The 18,184-nt window shown below is 42.5% G+C and overlaps 1 protein-coding gene across 13 annotated transcripts in view; it reads left to right on the top strand.

Annotated features, from left to right (window-relative positions):
* The window catches only part of LOC110498770 (ATP-citrate synthase), a 133,400-nt gene that overhangs the window by 102,010 nt on the left and 13,206 nt on the right, over positions 1 to 18,184 (top strand). For all 13 annotated transcript variants that reach the window (XM_036955912.2, XM_090212614.1, XM_036955913.2 and 10 more), the window contains 2 exons: positions 9,722 to 9,804; positions 11,601 to 11,677. In XM_036955912.2, the coding sequence (XP_036811807.2) occupies positions 9,722 to 9,804; positions 11,601 to 11,677 (160 nt within the window). The remainder of the gene's footprint in view (positions 1 to 9,721; positions 9,805 to 11,600; positions 11,678 to 18,184) is intronic.

The raw sequence follows: 18,184 nt of genomic DNA, 5'->3' as shown, positions 1-18,184 counted from the left end.
ATTATTAGGCATGGGGGGGTTAGGCTTTAATATTGCCGATAGATTGTAGCTTCAAAAGTTTGGACCAACCTACTCATTCCAGGGTTTTTCTGTTTTTACTATTCTCTATATTGTAGAATAATAGTGAAGACCATCATAAATATGAAATGACACATGGAACCACGTAGTAACCCAAAAATTGTTCAACAAATCAAAATATATTTTAGATTCTTCAAAGTAGCCAACCTTTGCCTTAATGACAGCTTTGCACACACTTGGCATTTTCTCAACCAGTTACATGAGGTAGTGTTTAGACCCCTCGACTTTTTCCACATTTTGTTACGTTACAGCTTTATTCTAAAATTGATTAAATAGTTTTTTCCCCCCTCATCAATCGACATACACTACCCCATAATGACAAAGCAAAAACAGGTTTTTAGAATTATGAATGTGTCTGAATGTCTGATATCACATTTACATAAGTATTCAGACCCTTTACTCAGTACTTGTTGAATCAGCGATTACAGCCTCGAGTATTCTTGGATATTACGCTACAAGCTTGGCACACCTGTATTTGGGGAGGTTCTCTCATTCCTCTTTGCATATCCTCTCAAGCTCTGTCAGTTTGGAAGGGGAGCGTCACTGCACAGCTATTTTCAGGTCTCTCCAGAGATGTTTGAATAGGCTTAGGTCCGGGCTCTGGCTGGGCCTCTCAAGGATATTGAGACTCGTCCCGAAGCCACTCCTGCTTTGCCTTGGCTGTGTGCTTAGGGTCGTTGTCCTGTTGGAAGGTGAACCTTCTCCCCAGGTTTTAATCAAAGATCTCTCTGTACTTCGCTCCGTTAATCTTTCCCTTGATCCTGACTAGTCTCCCAGTCCCTGCCACTGAAAAACATCCCACAGCATGGTGCTGCCACCACCATGCTTCACTGTAGGGATGGTGCCAGGTTTCCTCCAGATGTGATGCTTGGCATTTGCACCAAAGAGTTCAGTCATGGTTTCATCAGACCAAAGAATCTTATTTCTCATGGTCAGAGTCCTTTAGGTGCCTTTTGGAAAACTCCAAGCGGGCTGTCATGTGCCTTTTAGAGGAGTGGCTTCTGTCTGGCCACTCTACCATAAAGGCCTGATTGGTAGAGTGCTGCCGAGATGGTTGTCCTTCTGGAAGGTTCAGGTACTTGGTCACCTCCCTGACCAAGGCCTTATTCCCCTGATTGCTCGGTTTGGCCATTGGGCCATCTCCAGTAAGAGTCTTTGTGGTTCCAAATGGTTTCCATTTTAAGAATGATGGAGGCCACCGTGTTCTTGGACCTTCAATGTTGCAGAAATTGTTTGGCTGCCCCTCCCCAGATCTGTGCCTCGACACATTGGTGAAGTGTGTGGTCTCTCCTCGAAGAAAGAAGTTGGCTCAGTCTGGCTCAGTAAAGCCTCAAAGAAAAATTGTCCGCAAAGTTGAAATGGGCTACTTCTATGTGAATGAATTAGGCGGAACACCCCTCAGTTGACAATTTGAAACATAATTATCTATAAGCTATCAGGCAGCGTGTGTTATTTGTCCTGTTGTGTAAGAATCACATTTTGGAACAGTGAGTGCATTCTGACATCACGTGCATAAAACAACTCACGCCGGCCTACCGAGTTGGGCAGTGGTTTAAGGCTCTGCAGTGCTAGCTGTGCCACTAGAGATCCTTTGAGTCCAGGCTCTGTCGCAGCGACCGGGAGACCCATGGGGCGGCGCACAATTGACCCAGTGTCGTCCTGTTTAGGGTTTAGCCGGCCGCGCTTCAGAGGAAACGCTGTTCAACTGACAACTGGTGTCAGCCTGCAGGCACCCGGCCCACCACAAGGAGTCACTAGAGCGCGATGAGCCAAGTAAAGCCAAACCCTCCCCTAACCCGGACGACGCTAGGCCAATTGTGCGCCTCCCTATGGGACTCGCGGTTGTGACACAGCCTGGGATCAAACTCGGGTCTGTAGTAACGCCTTAAGCGCTGCGATGCAGTGCCTTAGACCACTACGCCACTCAGGAGGCCAAATACAATTTATATTTCATACAGGGATGGTCATGTGAAATTGATCCAATAAGACCTCATTGAGTAGTTTGGCGGCCATATTAGAAAACGGCTCCTGTGGGGTTAATGCATGAATCCGGTGATGATCCTGTATTTACAAATCTTAATTGTGTGTGCGCAATTTGGTGCTTTCTAGCGACGGATGAATGGCACAACAATGGGCCTCAGGATCTCCTCACGGTATCTCTGGTCATTCAAATTGCCATTGATAAATGCAATTGTGTTGGTTGTCCGTAGCTTATTGCCTGCCCATACCATAACTCCACTGCCACCATGGGACACTCTGTTCACAACGTTGACATCAGCAAACCGCTCGCCCACATGACGCCATACACGCTATCTGCCCGCCAGTGGCCATCGAAGGTGAGCATTTGCCCACTGAAGTTGATTCAAACGCCGAACTGCAGTCAGGTCAAAACCCTGGTGAGGACAATGTGCATGCAAATGAGCTTACCTGAGATGGTTTTGACAGTTTATGCAGAAATTCTTCAGTTGTGCAAACCCACATTTTCATCGTGGACATTTCTGCAGTCAGCATGCCAATTTCCCACACCCTCAACTTGAGACACCTGTGGCATTATTGTGACAAAACTGCACATTTTAGTGGCCTTCTATTGCCCCCAGCACAAGGTGCACCTTTTTAATGATCATGCTGTTTATTAATCATCATCTTGATTTTCCACACCTGTCAGGTGGAGGGATTATTTTGGCGAAGGAGAAATGCTCACTAACAGGGTTGTAATCAAATTTGTGCACAAAAAGCTTTTTGTGCCTATGGAACATTTCTGGTGTCATTTATTTCAGCTCATGAAACATGGGACCAACACTTTACATGTTGCATTTATATTTTTGTTCAGTTTAGAATCTATAGAGCCTATGCTTTAGTGATAATCTACTGTGTGATTGCGCCTCCGTCGCTTTCTCTGTTGCTCTGTCTGCTCTTTGCTGCTGTGTCGTGGTTTTCTATTTTGCTATCTCTTTTGTTTACCCTACTCTCTCGTCCCGTTTGTAAAAAGTGTAAAAGTAAACAATTGTTTTAATTGTAAATTATACAGGCTTTTTCACCTCGGCTGCAAATTATTTGTGAACCATGTTTTACTTTTTCACTCTGTATTTCACCTTTTGTAATGCGCAAAAAAATAAAACAAATTACTCTATAGAGCAGCTTGAAGTGATAGGGGGGGGTTGCTCAACCAACCTCTTCTCTCTCCATCTTCTGTCACTTTCGCTGTCACAGGTTGTTTGTTACTGTCTCTTGTGTTATTACTTCTATTCTTCTGGTGTCTCTCCATCTACTCTTCTGTTGCTTGTCTTGGTGTCTTGTCTGGTGTGTCTCTTTTTAGTTTTGCAATTGAAAACGGTCAAGGGGATCCTGAGGTAGCTTCATTTGTTATGGGCCTGTGTCTGGGTCACCTAAATCATCCCTACCGGTTGCCCCTGGCTGCTGCATTTCTAAGCACTCCACTGGCCTGCTGTTCTCATCTATCCTCCTTGGCTCATCTGAAATCTGTCATTAGTTCGTTTTAAAGGACGAATGCACTTCCTGATTTGGTCTCGTTTTAAATTCTGTTCATTAAGTGTTAGCGGCCATGACTGAATTCAAACGAGAGTTGGTTTGATGGTGTGGTTTAATGCGCGCGTGTGTGTGTGTTCGCAGGTGGGAAGATTTAGCCAAATTATTTACCTTGTGCTACCTGACTTTGAATCTCTGGGGCTAGTTAGGGACTGTCAATAAAAATGACACAATGTAAATGGGACAATATTGTGTTGCACACTTTTAGTTGTCTCATTAAATGCTTTCAATATTTGTATGTACATTTCAAAAATGTCTAGTTGGTTTGAGGTTGTCATAACAATTTGGAGCTATTGGAATGTTTATATATTGTGATTTACAGATGGTCCCTAACTAGCCCCATAGGGATGTCCAAAGTCATCCCAAATTTGGTCGGGTCGAGTGCAGCTGCACTCCGAATTGATGATTACTTGTGTGCTGCCAGCTGTGGGCAGGATTGAAACAAACCAAACATTAATTTACGTTGTGATTCAGTCACGACCATAAGTATCACTAAACTCAGTTTTGGATGACACTGACTGAATGACCAAAATGATTATATTTACACTTTAGTACATTTTGACAGTAGAATAAATGTTTGACTTACATCGATGGTACCTCGGCTATTTTCTAAATGAGAAATCGTTTTTTAGGGGTGGTTGCTTTTTTTTTTTTTTTTTTTACTGTATACTGACTGGCACAACCAGGGGAACTGAACTGTAAAGAAAAATGCAAGTGTCCACATAACAGACCAGAACAACTGCAAACATGATAGATAAGAAGCTTTTTTCTAGCTTTCAAATGGGCACATTCTTCTCTCCCATGGAACTCTTTCCTGGGTCGTTAGTGCACTACTTTCTCTTGTACAATATGTTTTCTGTCAATTAACCTGGTAAAATAATGGTTAATAAACAACTAGGGGGGCCCTATAAAATCTGTGATTTGTTTCCCAAATAGTTTTATAGTTTCTGAAATTGTTACATTTTTCTAGTTTTTCACTCAAATTATGATTGTTCATAGAGAAAAAAACTAAATTAAATTTGAGTCCATGTCAATGCTTAAATAAAAATGTTAAGATCTGAAAGGATTTTTTGTTTGTAATTCTCCATTAAATGAACAGCTAGCGGTTGAGGAATTTCCTGTCTAATATTGGTGAAGAATGTGCCGGGTCTAGCGATGGTGCTGTATTGCAGCTGCTCATTTCATGGCAAAGTTCGCAAATAACAAATAATAGATACAAATGATATACTTAATCATTATATACTTCTGCCAGGTAATGGAATATACCTCCCTGAAATGGACAAAAATGAATGGGGACATATTGCCATTGGATGAAACATGTACACAATCGCAAATACCACTCAATTGGATGACAGTTCATGCAAACCATATGGCAAATGCCAAGTGTCATACAGCAAAAATCCCAAAGATGGCGTGCGTGCGCCACTGTCAATTTTTATATTGCAAATGGTCATAAAGTTAAGACCCAAAAATGTATCACCCTCTTAAAGTGCTTTCTGGACCGTTTTTCAATTTTTTTTAAAAACATTTGGTCAATTACACATGTATATGAACTGTATGAACATACCTTTTGTCATATTTTACTTTTCCATAAGGCATATTTGCAATATGATATCATAGGAAGTCAAAAGTCAGGGAACCATTGCCAAATTCCATAAATGTCCATATGCAATATGAAAGTATTGAAAGTGCCAAATCAGGATGTTATGTCCATTTGCCATATACAGTGCCTTGCGAAAGTATTCGGCCCCCTTGAACTTTGCAACCTTTTGCCACATTTCAGGCTTCAAACATAAAGATATAAAACTGTATTTTTTTGTGAAGAATCAACAACAAGTGGGGCACAATCATGAAGTGGAACGACATTTATTGGATATTTCAAACTTTATTAACAAATCAAAAACTGAAATTGGGCGTGCAAAATTATTCAGCCCCTTTACTTTCAGTGCAGCAAACTCTCTCCAGAAGTTCAGTGAGGATCTCTGAATGATCCAATGTTGACCTAAATGACTAATGATGATAAATACAATCCACCTGTGTGTAATCAAGTCTCCGTATAAATGCACCTGCACTGTGATAGTCTGAGGTCCGTTAAAAGCGCAGAGAGCATCATGAAGAACAAGGAACACACCAGGCAGGTCCGAGATACTGTTGTGAAGAAGTTTAAAGCCGGATTTGGATACAAAAAGATTTCCCAAGCTTTAAACATCCCAAGGAGCACTGTGCAAGCGATAATATTGAAATGGAAGGAGTATCAGACCACTGCAAATCTACCAAGACCTGGCCGTCCCTATAAACTTTCAGCTCATACAAGGAGAAGACTGATCAGAGATGCAGCCAAGAGGCCCAAGATCACTCTGGATGAACTGCAGAGATCTACAGCTGAGGTGGGAGACTCTGTCCATAGGACAACAATCAGTCGTAAATTGCACAAATCTGGCCTTTATGGAAGAGTGGCAAGAAGAAAGCCATTTCTTAAAGATATCCATAAAAAGTGTCGGTTAAAGTTTGCCACAAGTCACCTGGGAGACACACCAAACATGTGGAAGAAGGTGCTCTGGTCAGATGAAACCAAAATTGAACTTTTTGGCAACAATGCAAAACGTTATGTTTGGCGTAAAAGCAATACAGCTGAACACACCATCCCCACTGTCAAACATGGTGGTGGCAGCATCATGGTTTGGGCCTGCTTTTCTTCAGCAGGGACAGGGAAGATGGTTAAAATTGATGGGAAGATGGATGGAGCCAAATACAGGACCATTCTGGAAGAAAACCTGATGGAGTCTGCAAAAGACCTGAGACTGGGACGGAGATTTGTCTTTCAACAAGACAATGATCCAAAACATAAAGCAAAATCTACAATGGAATGGTTCAAAAATAAACATATCCAGGTGTTAGAATGGCCAAGTCAAAGTCCAGACCTGAATCCAATCGAGAATCTGTGGAAAGAACTGAAAACTGCTGTTCACAAATGCTCTCCATCCAACCTCACTGAGCTCGAGCTGTTTTGCAAGGAGGAATGGGAAAAAATTTCAGTCTCTCGATGTGCAAAACTGATAGAGACATACCCCAAGCGACTTACAGCTGTAATCGCAGCAAAAGGTGGCGCTACAAAGTATTAACTTAAGGGGGCTGAATAATTTTGCACACCCAATTTTTGTTTTTAATTTGTTAAAGTTTGAAATATCCAATAAATGTCGTTCCACTTCATGATTGTGTCCCACTTGTTGTTGATTCTTCACAAAAAAATACAGTTTTATATCTTTGTTTGAAGCCTGAAATGTGGCAAAAGGTCGCAAAGTTCAAGGGGGCCGAATACTTTCGCAAGGCACTGTATGATCATAGGAAGTCAGTTTCAAAACCCAAAAGTCAGTGAACCATGTCCAAATGGCATTTATCCTGCCCAAATGATATCACTATGTTAAGCTCTGAATCAACCCAAGGTCTGTTTGTCATGCATGGTGAGAGAGAAGTGGGACTTAAATAATTTGTTTGAAAAACAGCCAAAATGACCAGGGGCCATTGCACCCTATTGGATGGGTGGGGGTGGGGTGCTCCCTACCCAGCCGTGGACCCCTTGCACCCTCCTAAAGGCATTCAAAACCATTTCAAATATTTGCTCCTGGTAACCCGTTCCTGTCACCAGGCTCACGGCTGTCTATTTGCAATATGTTTCAATGGGCATTTACCATCACGAATTTGACATGCTCAAAAATACTTCAGAAATGCAAAATTGACTGGCCCGATGAACTCGGGATGGCCGGGCAGTGATAGTGGTTCCTTTCCATCGCTCGTTGTGTTGATTTCAACATGTCCATTTGGTGATGGTTTTACTGTTTAAACTTATTGCAAATGGACAAAAGTCAGCCATCAAGTCAGTGTCCATCAGTCAAAAATATATCATTCTGACACCAAACTGATACAAGCTGACACCAAACCCACTTTGTCCAACTCAACTCGGTTAGAAGCCAACTATCACATATTTCAGAGCAAGCCCAAAGTTCACAGCGCCTTCTGTTTTAAACCATAATTAAAATATAAAACACGCAGTTACGTTCTAGCTGCGGGTCCAGTTCTGACATTGTGTAGGCCTTGCTGAGGCAACCCCGAATCCCGAGTTTCGGCTTGATAGGTCATTCGGAGCCCGAGCAGCGACCTTAATTGGTCGCCTAGTCTTGTGACTCTGGGACTTCTCTGAATCTCGTCATTTTCGCGATAGTCACTATTAATTGAAGTTATTGCAACTGTACAAGGCTGTTTCTCGGTCTGAGAACCTTCTAGAGCCACATAACTCACTGTGCACTATCGTCTTGAGCTCTAGAACAGGTTTATAAAGTTTCAGAGCTCTAGGTCTGACGGTTCTTTGAAAGTTCGAACAAAGGTAGCTATTGCATTCTCTGTAAGCCCCACACTGTCACTCCGTCCTTGCTGTGTGTGTGGAAATCTGATGGGAGAAATGACTGATTTACAGTTCATGAGGTTTACCTAATCTCACAAAGTTTTGGAAAGATGTGACTTAACTCTTTGAAACAACCCCTATGCCCCCAATTAAGGCACTTCCAGTTGGCACAGGAAGCTAAAAGTAAAAACATATCCTCATTGGGGTAGGCTTTTACAGAATCCAGAGTTTAAAGTCTTTACATTAATAACTGACTGATTTACACAGGGTTGAATGCAGTGATTTTCACAAACTGCAGGTTGGAAACTGGTTGGAAACAAACTGCAAAACACCTTTAGGTTGAATTTAACCACTTCCGGTTGCTCCAGGAAGCTTCAAATCAACACAGGTAGACCTCATAGTGGCCTGATGGATTGTCATCGAAGACAGGTTCATAAGGCTTTCATAACCCACATAGGCTTCAGGTTGAATTTAGGGGAGCAGGAAATGTATTCCTATGGAGAGAAAAGTCATTGCAAACTGATGTAAACACCTTAATTTCACTGTTAAGGGTTAATGCCACATGGTCAAGGTTAGGCTTGCACAGATTTGGAGGACAGGCAATTGAGCAAGATGTCCACTAGATGACAGCAAATGGACCCATCATGACCTTACAGGAAGGGTGAGAAATCCATATCTTCATTTAAACCAGGGTATTTAGTGGCCTGTAGTTTGTAAATCACAAAACTTTCTCTTTGGTGTAACTGTTTAAGCAGTCCCCTTTTCTAATAGAGGCCGGAATATGATCAATACCCATAGCTTGTTGGGAGGCAGGGTTGCCGTGGTGTAGGGACTTGCCATGGGGTAGTCTTCATTGCCTACCCTTATGGCATACTTGTGTTCCGCTAAGAGGTCTTGAAGGCGTCTCTTTGTCCGTCCAATGTAGAACACCTTGCACTGTGGACATTCCAATCTATAGATGACATGAGGGGTTTTGCAGTTAATGAATTGCTTGATGAATTGCTTGATGTAATACTCCATTTTGGAAGCTGTGTCAACAAAATAGTTATTCTGTGCAATATTACTGCAATGGTTGCAATGGTTACAGTACATGCAGACAATTCCATTGCCCCAATGCAAAACGCAAGTGTCGAGTTACATGTAGCTACCTAGGCAGCATATTAAACACAAGCAAGACGCAGACAGGGAATCTAATTAGCGATTTGTTGTTTTTTCACCATTGCGCACACATTGGCTAAGCAGGAGGCAGACAGACAGGCAGTCAGTCGTGGTGTTGTTTTTTCAGGAACTCTGGGCTAGTGACCACGATATTGCAGCAACTATAAATATTAGCCAACATCTCAAAATATGGCTTGATTTTGCTCCAATGCAATGTATAGGGACTGCGTACGTCCTGCTTGTGCAACTGGAATGTCCATTACGACAGGTATAAAAATATATAGGTGATCGATAAGGTTAAACATTTTTTTTTGTGTAAAATTAACACATGCGCCAAATGTGATCCGGATCCTTAACTTTGAGAAAGAGAGACCCAGAGGGGTGGGTGGAGGCGGAGCAGGGGAGAACTGTCTTCACAGCCAAACAATAATTAAAGTTATTTATGATGCAAGGTGATTTGTAGATCAGTCTGCCGCAATGTTGAAGAAGCCCATTGATTCATCAACTAAGTATTGTTGTTTCCCTCCTGTCTGTGTGCAGAAACCCAACCTGATCCTCAATGTGGACGGCTTCATCGGTGTGGCCTTTGTGGACCTACTTAGGATGTGCGGTGGATTCACACGGTAAGAGGACGTTTCTCTTTGGTCTTGCATGGGGCCAAATCATTACTAAAGGATTGTGTGCAAAACGTCAACTTAGGCACAAATCATGCATTCATTGATGTCAATTTGAGATTGCTGTTCAAATTCGTGCTACTCAAAATTGGACTGAGTGTTAATCACTTGTAGAAAAGCAAACTGTTTTAAGTCAGGTGTGTAGGTCTAATGGAGGTTTGTCCTATCACAGAAAGATATTAAGTGGCTGTGTACTAAAATGCACATTATACACTGCTCAAAAAAATTAAAGGGAGCACTAAAATAACACATCCTAGATCTGAATGAATGAAATATTCTTATTAAATACTTTTTTCTTTACATAGTTGAATGTGCTGACAACAAAATCACACAAAAATGATCAATGGAAATGTAATTTATCAACCCATGGAGGTCTGGATTTGGAGTCACACTCAAAATTAAAGTGGAAAACCACACTACAGGCATGCTCCTGATGAGGTGGCGGATGGTCTCCTGAGGGATCTCCTCCCAGACCTGGACTAAAGCATCCGCCAACTCCTCGACAGTCTGTGGTGCAACGTGGCGTTGGTGGATGGAGCGAGACATGATGTCCCCGATGTGCTCAATTGGATTCAGGTCTGGGGAACGGGCGGGCCAGTCCATAGCATCAATGCCTTCCTCTTGCAGGAACTGCTGACACACTCCAGCCACATGAGGCATTGTCTTGCATTAGGAGGAACCCAGGGCCAACCGCACCATCATATGGTCTCACAAGGGGTCTGAGGATCTCATCTCGGTATCTAATGGCAGTCAGGCTACCTCTGGCGAGCACATGGAGGGCTGTGCGTCCCCCCAAAGAAATGTCACCCCACACCATTACTGACCCATCGCCAAACCGGTCATGCTGGAGGATGTTGCAGGCAGCAGAACGTTCTCCACGGCGTCTCCAGACTCTGTCACATGTGCTCAGTGTGACCCTGCTTTTATCTGTGAAAAGCACAGGGCGCCAGTGGCGAATTTGAAAATCTTGGTGTTCTCTGGTAAATGCCAAACGTGCTGTAAGCATAACCCCCACCTGTGGACGTCGGGCCCTCATACCACCCTCATGGAGTCTCTGTTTCTGACCGTTTGAGCAGACACATGCACATTTGTGGCCTGCTGGAGGTCATTTTGCAGGGCTCTGAGAGTGCTCCTCCTGCTCCTCCTTGCACAAAGGCGGAGGTAGCGGTCCTGCTGCTTAGTTGTTGCCCTCCTATGGCCTCCTCCACGTCTCCTGATGTACTGGCTTGTCTCCTGGTAGCGCCTCCTTGCTCTGGACACTACGCTGACACACAGCAAACCTTCTTGCCACAGCTCGCCATCCTTTGGCCATCCTTGGATGAGCTGCACTACCTGAGCCACTTGTGTGGGTTGTAGACTCCGTCTCATGCTACCACTAGAGTGAAAGCACCGCCAGCATTCAAAAGTGACCAAAAGATTAGCCAGGAAGCATAGGAACTAAGAAGTGGTCTGTGGTTATCACCTGCAGAACCACTCCTTTATTGGGGGGTGTCTTGTTAATTGCCTAATTTCCACCTGTTGTCTATTCCATTTGCACAACAGCATGTGAAATTTATTGTCAATCAGTGTTGCTTCCTAAGTGGACAGTGATTTCACCGAAGTGTGATTGACTTTGAGTTACATTGTGTGTTTAAGTGTTCCCTTTATTTTTTTTGAGCAGTGTATTTTCCCTACATGTTTCAGAGAAGCCTGTAATAGTGACTTAGGAGATGCAGTCTGGTAAGTGTATGTGTTCTGCGTTACAGAGACGAAGCGGACGAGTTTGTGGAGATTGGTGCACTGAACGGGATCTTTGTGCTGGGCAGGAGTATGGGCTTCATCGGTGAGTCCCATTGGCTTATTTTAGGTGTCTCTCAACATTAAACCCACCTCATATAAAATCTGGTTCGAATACACACGTTTTTGAAATTCTTGTGGTGCAGCTCTCCTGGCAAGCAGCATGTGGGCTTTTTAGGCCATTACATAACAGGCCAAATTCAGCACACCAAGTATTTCAAATACTTGGAAAAATGAATTCAACCCAGGTCTGCAGTATATGCTGAATTTCACTCATCAGTTTAACACTAATTTGAATGTCCAGTTAACTGAGAAACGGAGGATCACCTAGACTAACAAATTGATGTATATTTTGTTAGCTACTGTACCGTAATTGCTGGACTATTAAGCGCACCTGAATATAAACCGCACCCACTGAATTATTAAAAAATATGTATTTTGTACATAAATAAGCCGCACATGTCTATAAGCCGCAGGTGCCTACCGGTACATTGAAACAAATTAACTTTACACAGCCTTTAAACGAAACACGGGTTGTAACAAAAATAAATAGGCTTTAACGAAACACGGCTTGTAAACAAAAATAAATAGGCTTTAACGAAACACGTCTTGTAACAAAAATTAAAACAGTAGCCTACCAAGAAAGTCATTGGTCACTATCTTCCTCCTCCTGTGCACTGAAACCACTGAAGTAATCTCCTTCGGTGTCGGAGTTGAATAGCCTCAGAATTGCTTCATCCGATGTTGGATCGTTTTCATTGTCGCTCTCGTCGCTTTCATCCGGAGGCAAATACCCCGCTGAGCCCATGCTGCCCCTTCAACACGCAGCAGTCCAGCCTTTCGAAACCTGTTGATGATAGTGGATTTTTTGACAATACTCCACGCTGTCAGGACCCACTGACAGACTTGACCATAAGATGCTCTTCGCCTGCGGCCCGTTTTAGTGAAGGATTTCTCTCCACTTGTCATCCAAGCCTCCCACTGAACAAGGAGCGCCACCTTAAATGCACGATTTACACTGATGTCGAGTGGCTGCAAATACTTTGGGCCATCTGCTTTTCTTCCCTCTGAAAGCTTTTGTTGTCTTTTTGCACTGAGTCAGTTCCTCACGCTGCTGTTTCCAACGTCTTATCATCGACTCATTAAGGCCAAGCTCCCGTGCAGCAGCTCTCTTTCCTTTTCCAACAGCCAGATCGATCGCCTTCAACTTGAAAGCTACATCATATGCATTTCTCCGTGTCTTTGCCATGATGAGGGTGACAAAATTACTACCGTAATCAGAATGATGGGAAGTTTGAGCGCGCTCGATTTACGTCACATGTGACGGTGCTCAGTTTTTTGGCGGCATGAATCTTATGAAAGCGGGAAAAATCCCTAAATTAGCCGCGTCATTGTATAAACCGCAAGGTTCAAAGCGTGGGAATAAAGTAGCGGTTTATAGTCCGGAAATTACGGTAATTCTATTTTCAAGTACTATATTACCTGTTTGGCTGTATATTTACAAAAGCATACTGTGAATTATAGTGCATTGAGAGAAAATGCTGTGGGCAGAGATATAATCTCTGGCTCATTAACGTATTTTGAGGCATCCCTTGTAAGAGGATTTATTTGTTGCACGTGTTAGTGAGAAAGCTGTACCCCACAAAATACAGTGCCATACTGTATCTTTGCATTCCAAAAACCTTGTCCTGTAAATCTACAGTAATTTACTGGCTACTGTGCTGACAGTAATGCACTGTAAATTCTAGAAATACAGCATTTTGCTCTAGTCAGGTGTTACAGTAATATGCTGTACATTTGTGTTTTAGTAAAGGTCCTGTAAATCTACAATAAGTTATTGACTTTGCAAGTATTTTACTGTCAAAATTACAGGATTATTTTTACAGTGTACTGGGTTGATGAATTAACTTCTTTGGGGTAGGGGCAGTATTGGGAATTTTGGATGGGAAAGCGTTCCCAAATTAAGCTGCCTGCACTCAGCCGTAAAAGCTAGAGTATACATATAATTAGTCGATTCGGATAGAAGACACTGAAGTTTCTAAAACTGTTTAAATGATGTCTGTGAGTATAACAACTCATATAAAAAACTGAGACAAAATCCAACCAGGAAGTGGGAAATCTGAGGTTTGTAGTTTTTCAACTCAGCCCCTATTGAAGATAGTGGGGAGAACAAGTATTTGATACACTGCTGACTTTGCAGGTTTTCCTACTTACAAAGCATGTAGGGGTCTGTAATTTTTATCATATAGTGCATACAGCCCCCTTGAACTTTGCGACCTTTTGCCACATTTCAGGCTTCAAACATAAAGATATAAAACTGTATTTTTTTGTGAAGAATCAACAACAAGTGGGACACAATCATGAAGTGGAACGACATTTATTGGATATTTCAAACTTTTTTAACAAATCAAAAACTGAAAAATTGGGCGTGCAAAATGATTCAGCCCCTTTACTTTCAGTGCAGCAAACTCTCTCCAGAAGTTCAGTGAGGATCTCTGAATGATCCAATGTTGACCTAAATGACTAATGATAAATACAATCCACCTGTGTGTAATCAAGTCTCCGTATAAATGCACCTGCACTGTGATAGTCTCAGAGGTCCGTTAAAAGCGCAGAGAGCATCATGAAGAACAAGGAACACACCAGGCAGGTCCGAGATACTGTTGTGAAGAAGTTTAAAGCCAGATTTGGATACAAAAAGATTTCCCAAGCTTTAAACATCCCAAGGAGCACTGTGCAAGCGATAATATTGAAATGGAAGGAGTATCAGACCACTGCAAATCTACCAAGACCTGGCTGTCCCTCTAAACTTTCAGCTCATACAAGGAGAAGACCGATCAGAGATGCAGCCAAGAGGCCCATGATCACTCTGGATGAATTGCAGAGATCTACAGCTGAGGTGGGAGACTCTGTCCATAGGACAACAATCAGTTGTATATTGCACAAATCTGGCCTTTATGGAAGAGAGGCAAGAAGAAAGCCATTTCTTAAAGATATCCATAAAAAGTGTCATTTAAATTTTGCCACAAGCCACCTGGGAGACACACCAAACATGTGGAAGAAGGTGCTCTGGTCAGATGAAACCAAAATTGAACTTTTTGGCAACAATGCAAAACGTTATGTTTGGCGTAAAAGCAACACAGCTGAACACACCATCCCCACTGTCAAACATGGTGGTGGCAGCATCATGGTTTGGGCCTGCTTTTCTTCAGCAGGGACAGGGAAGATGGTTAAAATTGATGGGAAGATGGATGGAGCCAAATACAGGACCATTCTGGAAGAAAACCTGATGGAGTCTGCAAAAGACCTGAGACTGGGACGGAGATTTGTCTTCCAACAAGACAATGATCCAAAACATAAAGCAAAATCTACAATAGAATGGTTCAAAAATAAACATATCCAGGTGTTAGAATGGCCAAGTCAAATTCCAGACCTGAATCCAATCGAGAACCTGTGGAAAGAACTGAAAACTGCTGTTCACAAATGCTCTCCATCCAACCTCACTGAGCTCGAGCTGTTTTGCAAGGAGGAATGGGAAAAAATGTCAGTCTCTCGATGTGAAAAACTGATAGAGACATACCCCAAGCGACTTACAGCTGTAATCGCAGCAAAAGGTGGCGCTACAAAGTATTAATTTAAGGGGGCTGAATAATTTTGCACGCCCAATTTTTCAGTTTTTGATTTGTTAAAAAAGTTTGAAATATCCAATAAATGTTGTTCCACTTCATGATTGTGTCCCACTTGATGTTGATTCTTCACAAATAAATACAGTTTTATATCTTTATGTTTGAAGCCTGAAATGTGGCAAAAGGTCGCAAAGTTCAAGGGGGCCGAATACTTTCGCAAGGCACTGTAGGTACACTTCAACTGAGACGGAATCTAAAAAAAATCCAGAAAATCACATTGTATGATTTTTAAGTAATTCATTTGCATTTTATTGCATGACATGAGTATTTGAACCAGTAAGAATTCCGGCTCTCAGACCTGTTAGTTTTTCTTTAAGAAGTCCTCCGGTTCTCCACTCATTACCTGTATTAACTGCACCTGTTTGAACTCGTTACCTGTATAAAAGACACCTGTCCACACATTAAATCAAACAGACTCCAACCTATCCACAATGGCCAAGACCAGAGAGCTGTGGAAGGACATCAGGGATAAAATTGTAGACCTGCACAAGGCTGGGAAGTTCAAGATGATGGTCAATCACCCTCGGTCTGGGGCTCCATGCAAGATCTCACCTCGTGGGGCATCAATGATCATGGGGAAGGTGAGGGATCAGCCCAGAACTACAGGGCAGGACCTGGTCAATGACCTGAAGAGAGCTGGGACCACAGTCTCAAAGAAAACCATTAGTAACACACTACGCCGTCATGGATTAAAATCCTGCAGCTCACGCAAGGTCCCCCTGCTCAAGCCAGCGCATGTCCAGGCCCGCCTGAAGTTTGCCAATGACCATCTGGATGATCCAGAGGAGTAATGGGAGAAGGTCATCTGGTCTGATTAGACCAAAAAGCTGTATTTTTGTCTCAACTCCACTCGCCATGTTTGGAGGAAGAAGGAGGATACAACCCCAAGAACACCATCCCAACTGTGAAGCATGGAGGTGGAAACATTATTTGGGGATGCTTTTCTGCAAAGGGGACAGGACGACTGCGCCGTAAAGGCTCCCCTCAATACGGCGCAGTATTGAGGGGATGGGGCCATGTATCGCTCGATCTTGGCCAACATCCTCCCCTCAGTAAGAGCATTGAAGATGGGTCGTGGCAAGGTCTTCCAGCATGACAACGACCCAAAACACACAGCCAGGGCAACTAAGGAGTGGCTCCGTAAGAAGCATCTCAAGGTCCTGGAGTGGCCTAGCCAGTCTCCAGACCTGAACCCAATAGAAAATCTTTGGAGGGAGCTGAAAGTCCGTATTGCCCAGCGACAGCCCCGAAACCTGAAGGATCTGGAGTAGGTCTGTATGGAGGAGTGGGCCAAAATCCCTGCTGCAGTGTGTGCAAACCTGGCCAAGAACTACAGGAAACGTATGATCTGTAATTGCAAACAAAGGTTTCTCTCTATTTTTTTTAAGTTCTGCTTTTCTGATGTATCAAATACTTGTCATGCAATAAAATGCTAATGAATTACTTAAAAATTATACAATGTCATTTTCTGGATTTTTGTTTTAGATTCCGTTTCACAGTTGAAGTGTACCTATCATAAAAATTAAGTCTTCCACTAGATGTCAACAGTATTTAGAAACTATTTAGATTCTACTCTAAAGGAGGGGCTCATAAGAGCTCTTTGAGTGAGTGGTCTGGCAGGGTGCCACAGCCTCGGTCTGGCGCGCTCACGTGAAAGGTGAAATGTTCTGCTTCATTTGTACAGACAAAGGAATTGTCCGGTTGGAACATTATTGAAGATTTATGTTAACCTGTTGAATCTAGGGGGCACCATTTTCATTTTTGGAAAAATAACGTTCCCAAAGTTAACGGGCTATTTTGTCAGGACAAGATGCTAGAATATGCATATAATTGACAGCTTAGGATAGAAAACACTAACGTTTCCAAAACTGTAAAAATATTGTCTGTGAGTATAACAGAACTGATATTGCAGGCTAAAGCCTGAGAAAAATCCAATCAGGAAGACTCTTATTTAGAAAGCTCTGCGTTCCTATGGGTCCCTATTGAGCAGTGAATGGCATATCAACCAGGTACCTTTTTCTATGGCTTCCCTAATGTGTCTAGTGTCATAATACATAGTTTCAGGCTTTTATTTGAAAAATGAGCCTGAACGACAACATTGCGTCAGTGGTCAGCTGGAGGCTCTGAGTGATTTGTGCGTAATAGACAAATGCGACCATTTTATTTTCTCTTTCCTACTAAGAAGCCACCTGTCCCAGTTGATATATTATCGAATAGATATTTGAAAAACACCTCGAGGATTGATTATAAACAACGTTTGCCATGTTTCTGTCGATATTATGGATCTAATTTGGAATATTTTTCGGCGTTGTTGTGATCGCAATTTCCGGTCGAATTCTCAGCCAAACGTGAAGAACTAAGGTATTTCGGCTACAAAAATAATCTTTATGGGAAAAAGGAACATTTGCTATCTAACTGGGAGTCTCATGAGTGAAAACATCCGAAGCTCATCAAAGGTAAGCGATTTAATTAGATTTATTTTCTGATTTTCGTGACCAGGTTGCCTGCTGCTAGCTAGGCATAATGATATGCTAGGCTATCGATAAAGTTACACAAATGCTTGTCTTGCTTTGGCTGTAAAGTATAATTTCAAAATCTGAGATGACAGGGTGATTAACGAAAGGCTAAGCTTGTGTTTCAATATATTTCACTTGTGGGGGGCGGAGCTAGCATGGTGGAGTGAACGGCTGTGCGTGAGAGGCTCCTGCAACTTTTTTGCAAAATAATCTAATTTAACCTACTTTATGGCACTTTTTACAACAAACGTTTATTTCTAATACAAGATTTTCATATAAAAAGTTACAATGCCGAGTAATAAGCGACCAAAGGTCAATAAATCCACAGCGGAGGCCTACTCCCCACTAAAA

Source organism: Oncorhynchus mykiss, chromosome 20 (assembly GCF_057628025.1).
Source record: "Oncorhynchus mykiss isolate SJ-2025 chromosome 20, ASM5762802v1, whole genome shotgun sequence".
Classification (NCBI taxonomy): Eukaryota; Metazoa; Chordata; class Actinopteri; order Salmoniformes; family Salmonidae; genus Oncorhynchus; species Oncorhynchus mykiss.
This window is presented reverse-complemented; position numbering and strand designations above follow the sequence as displayed.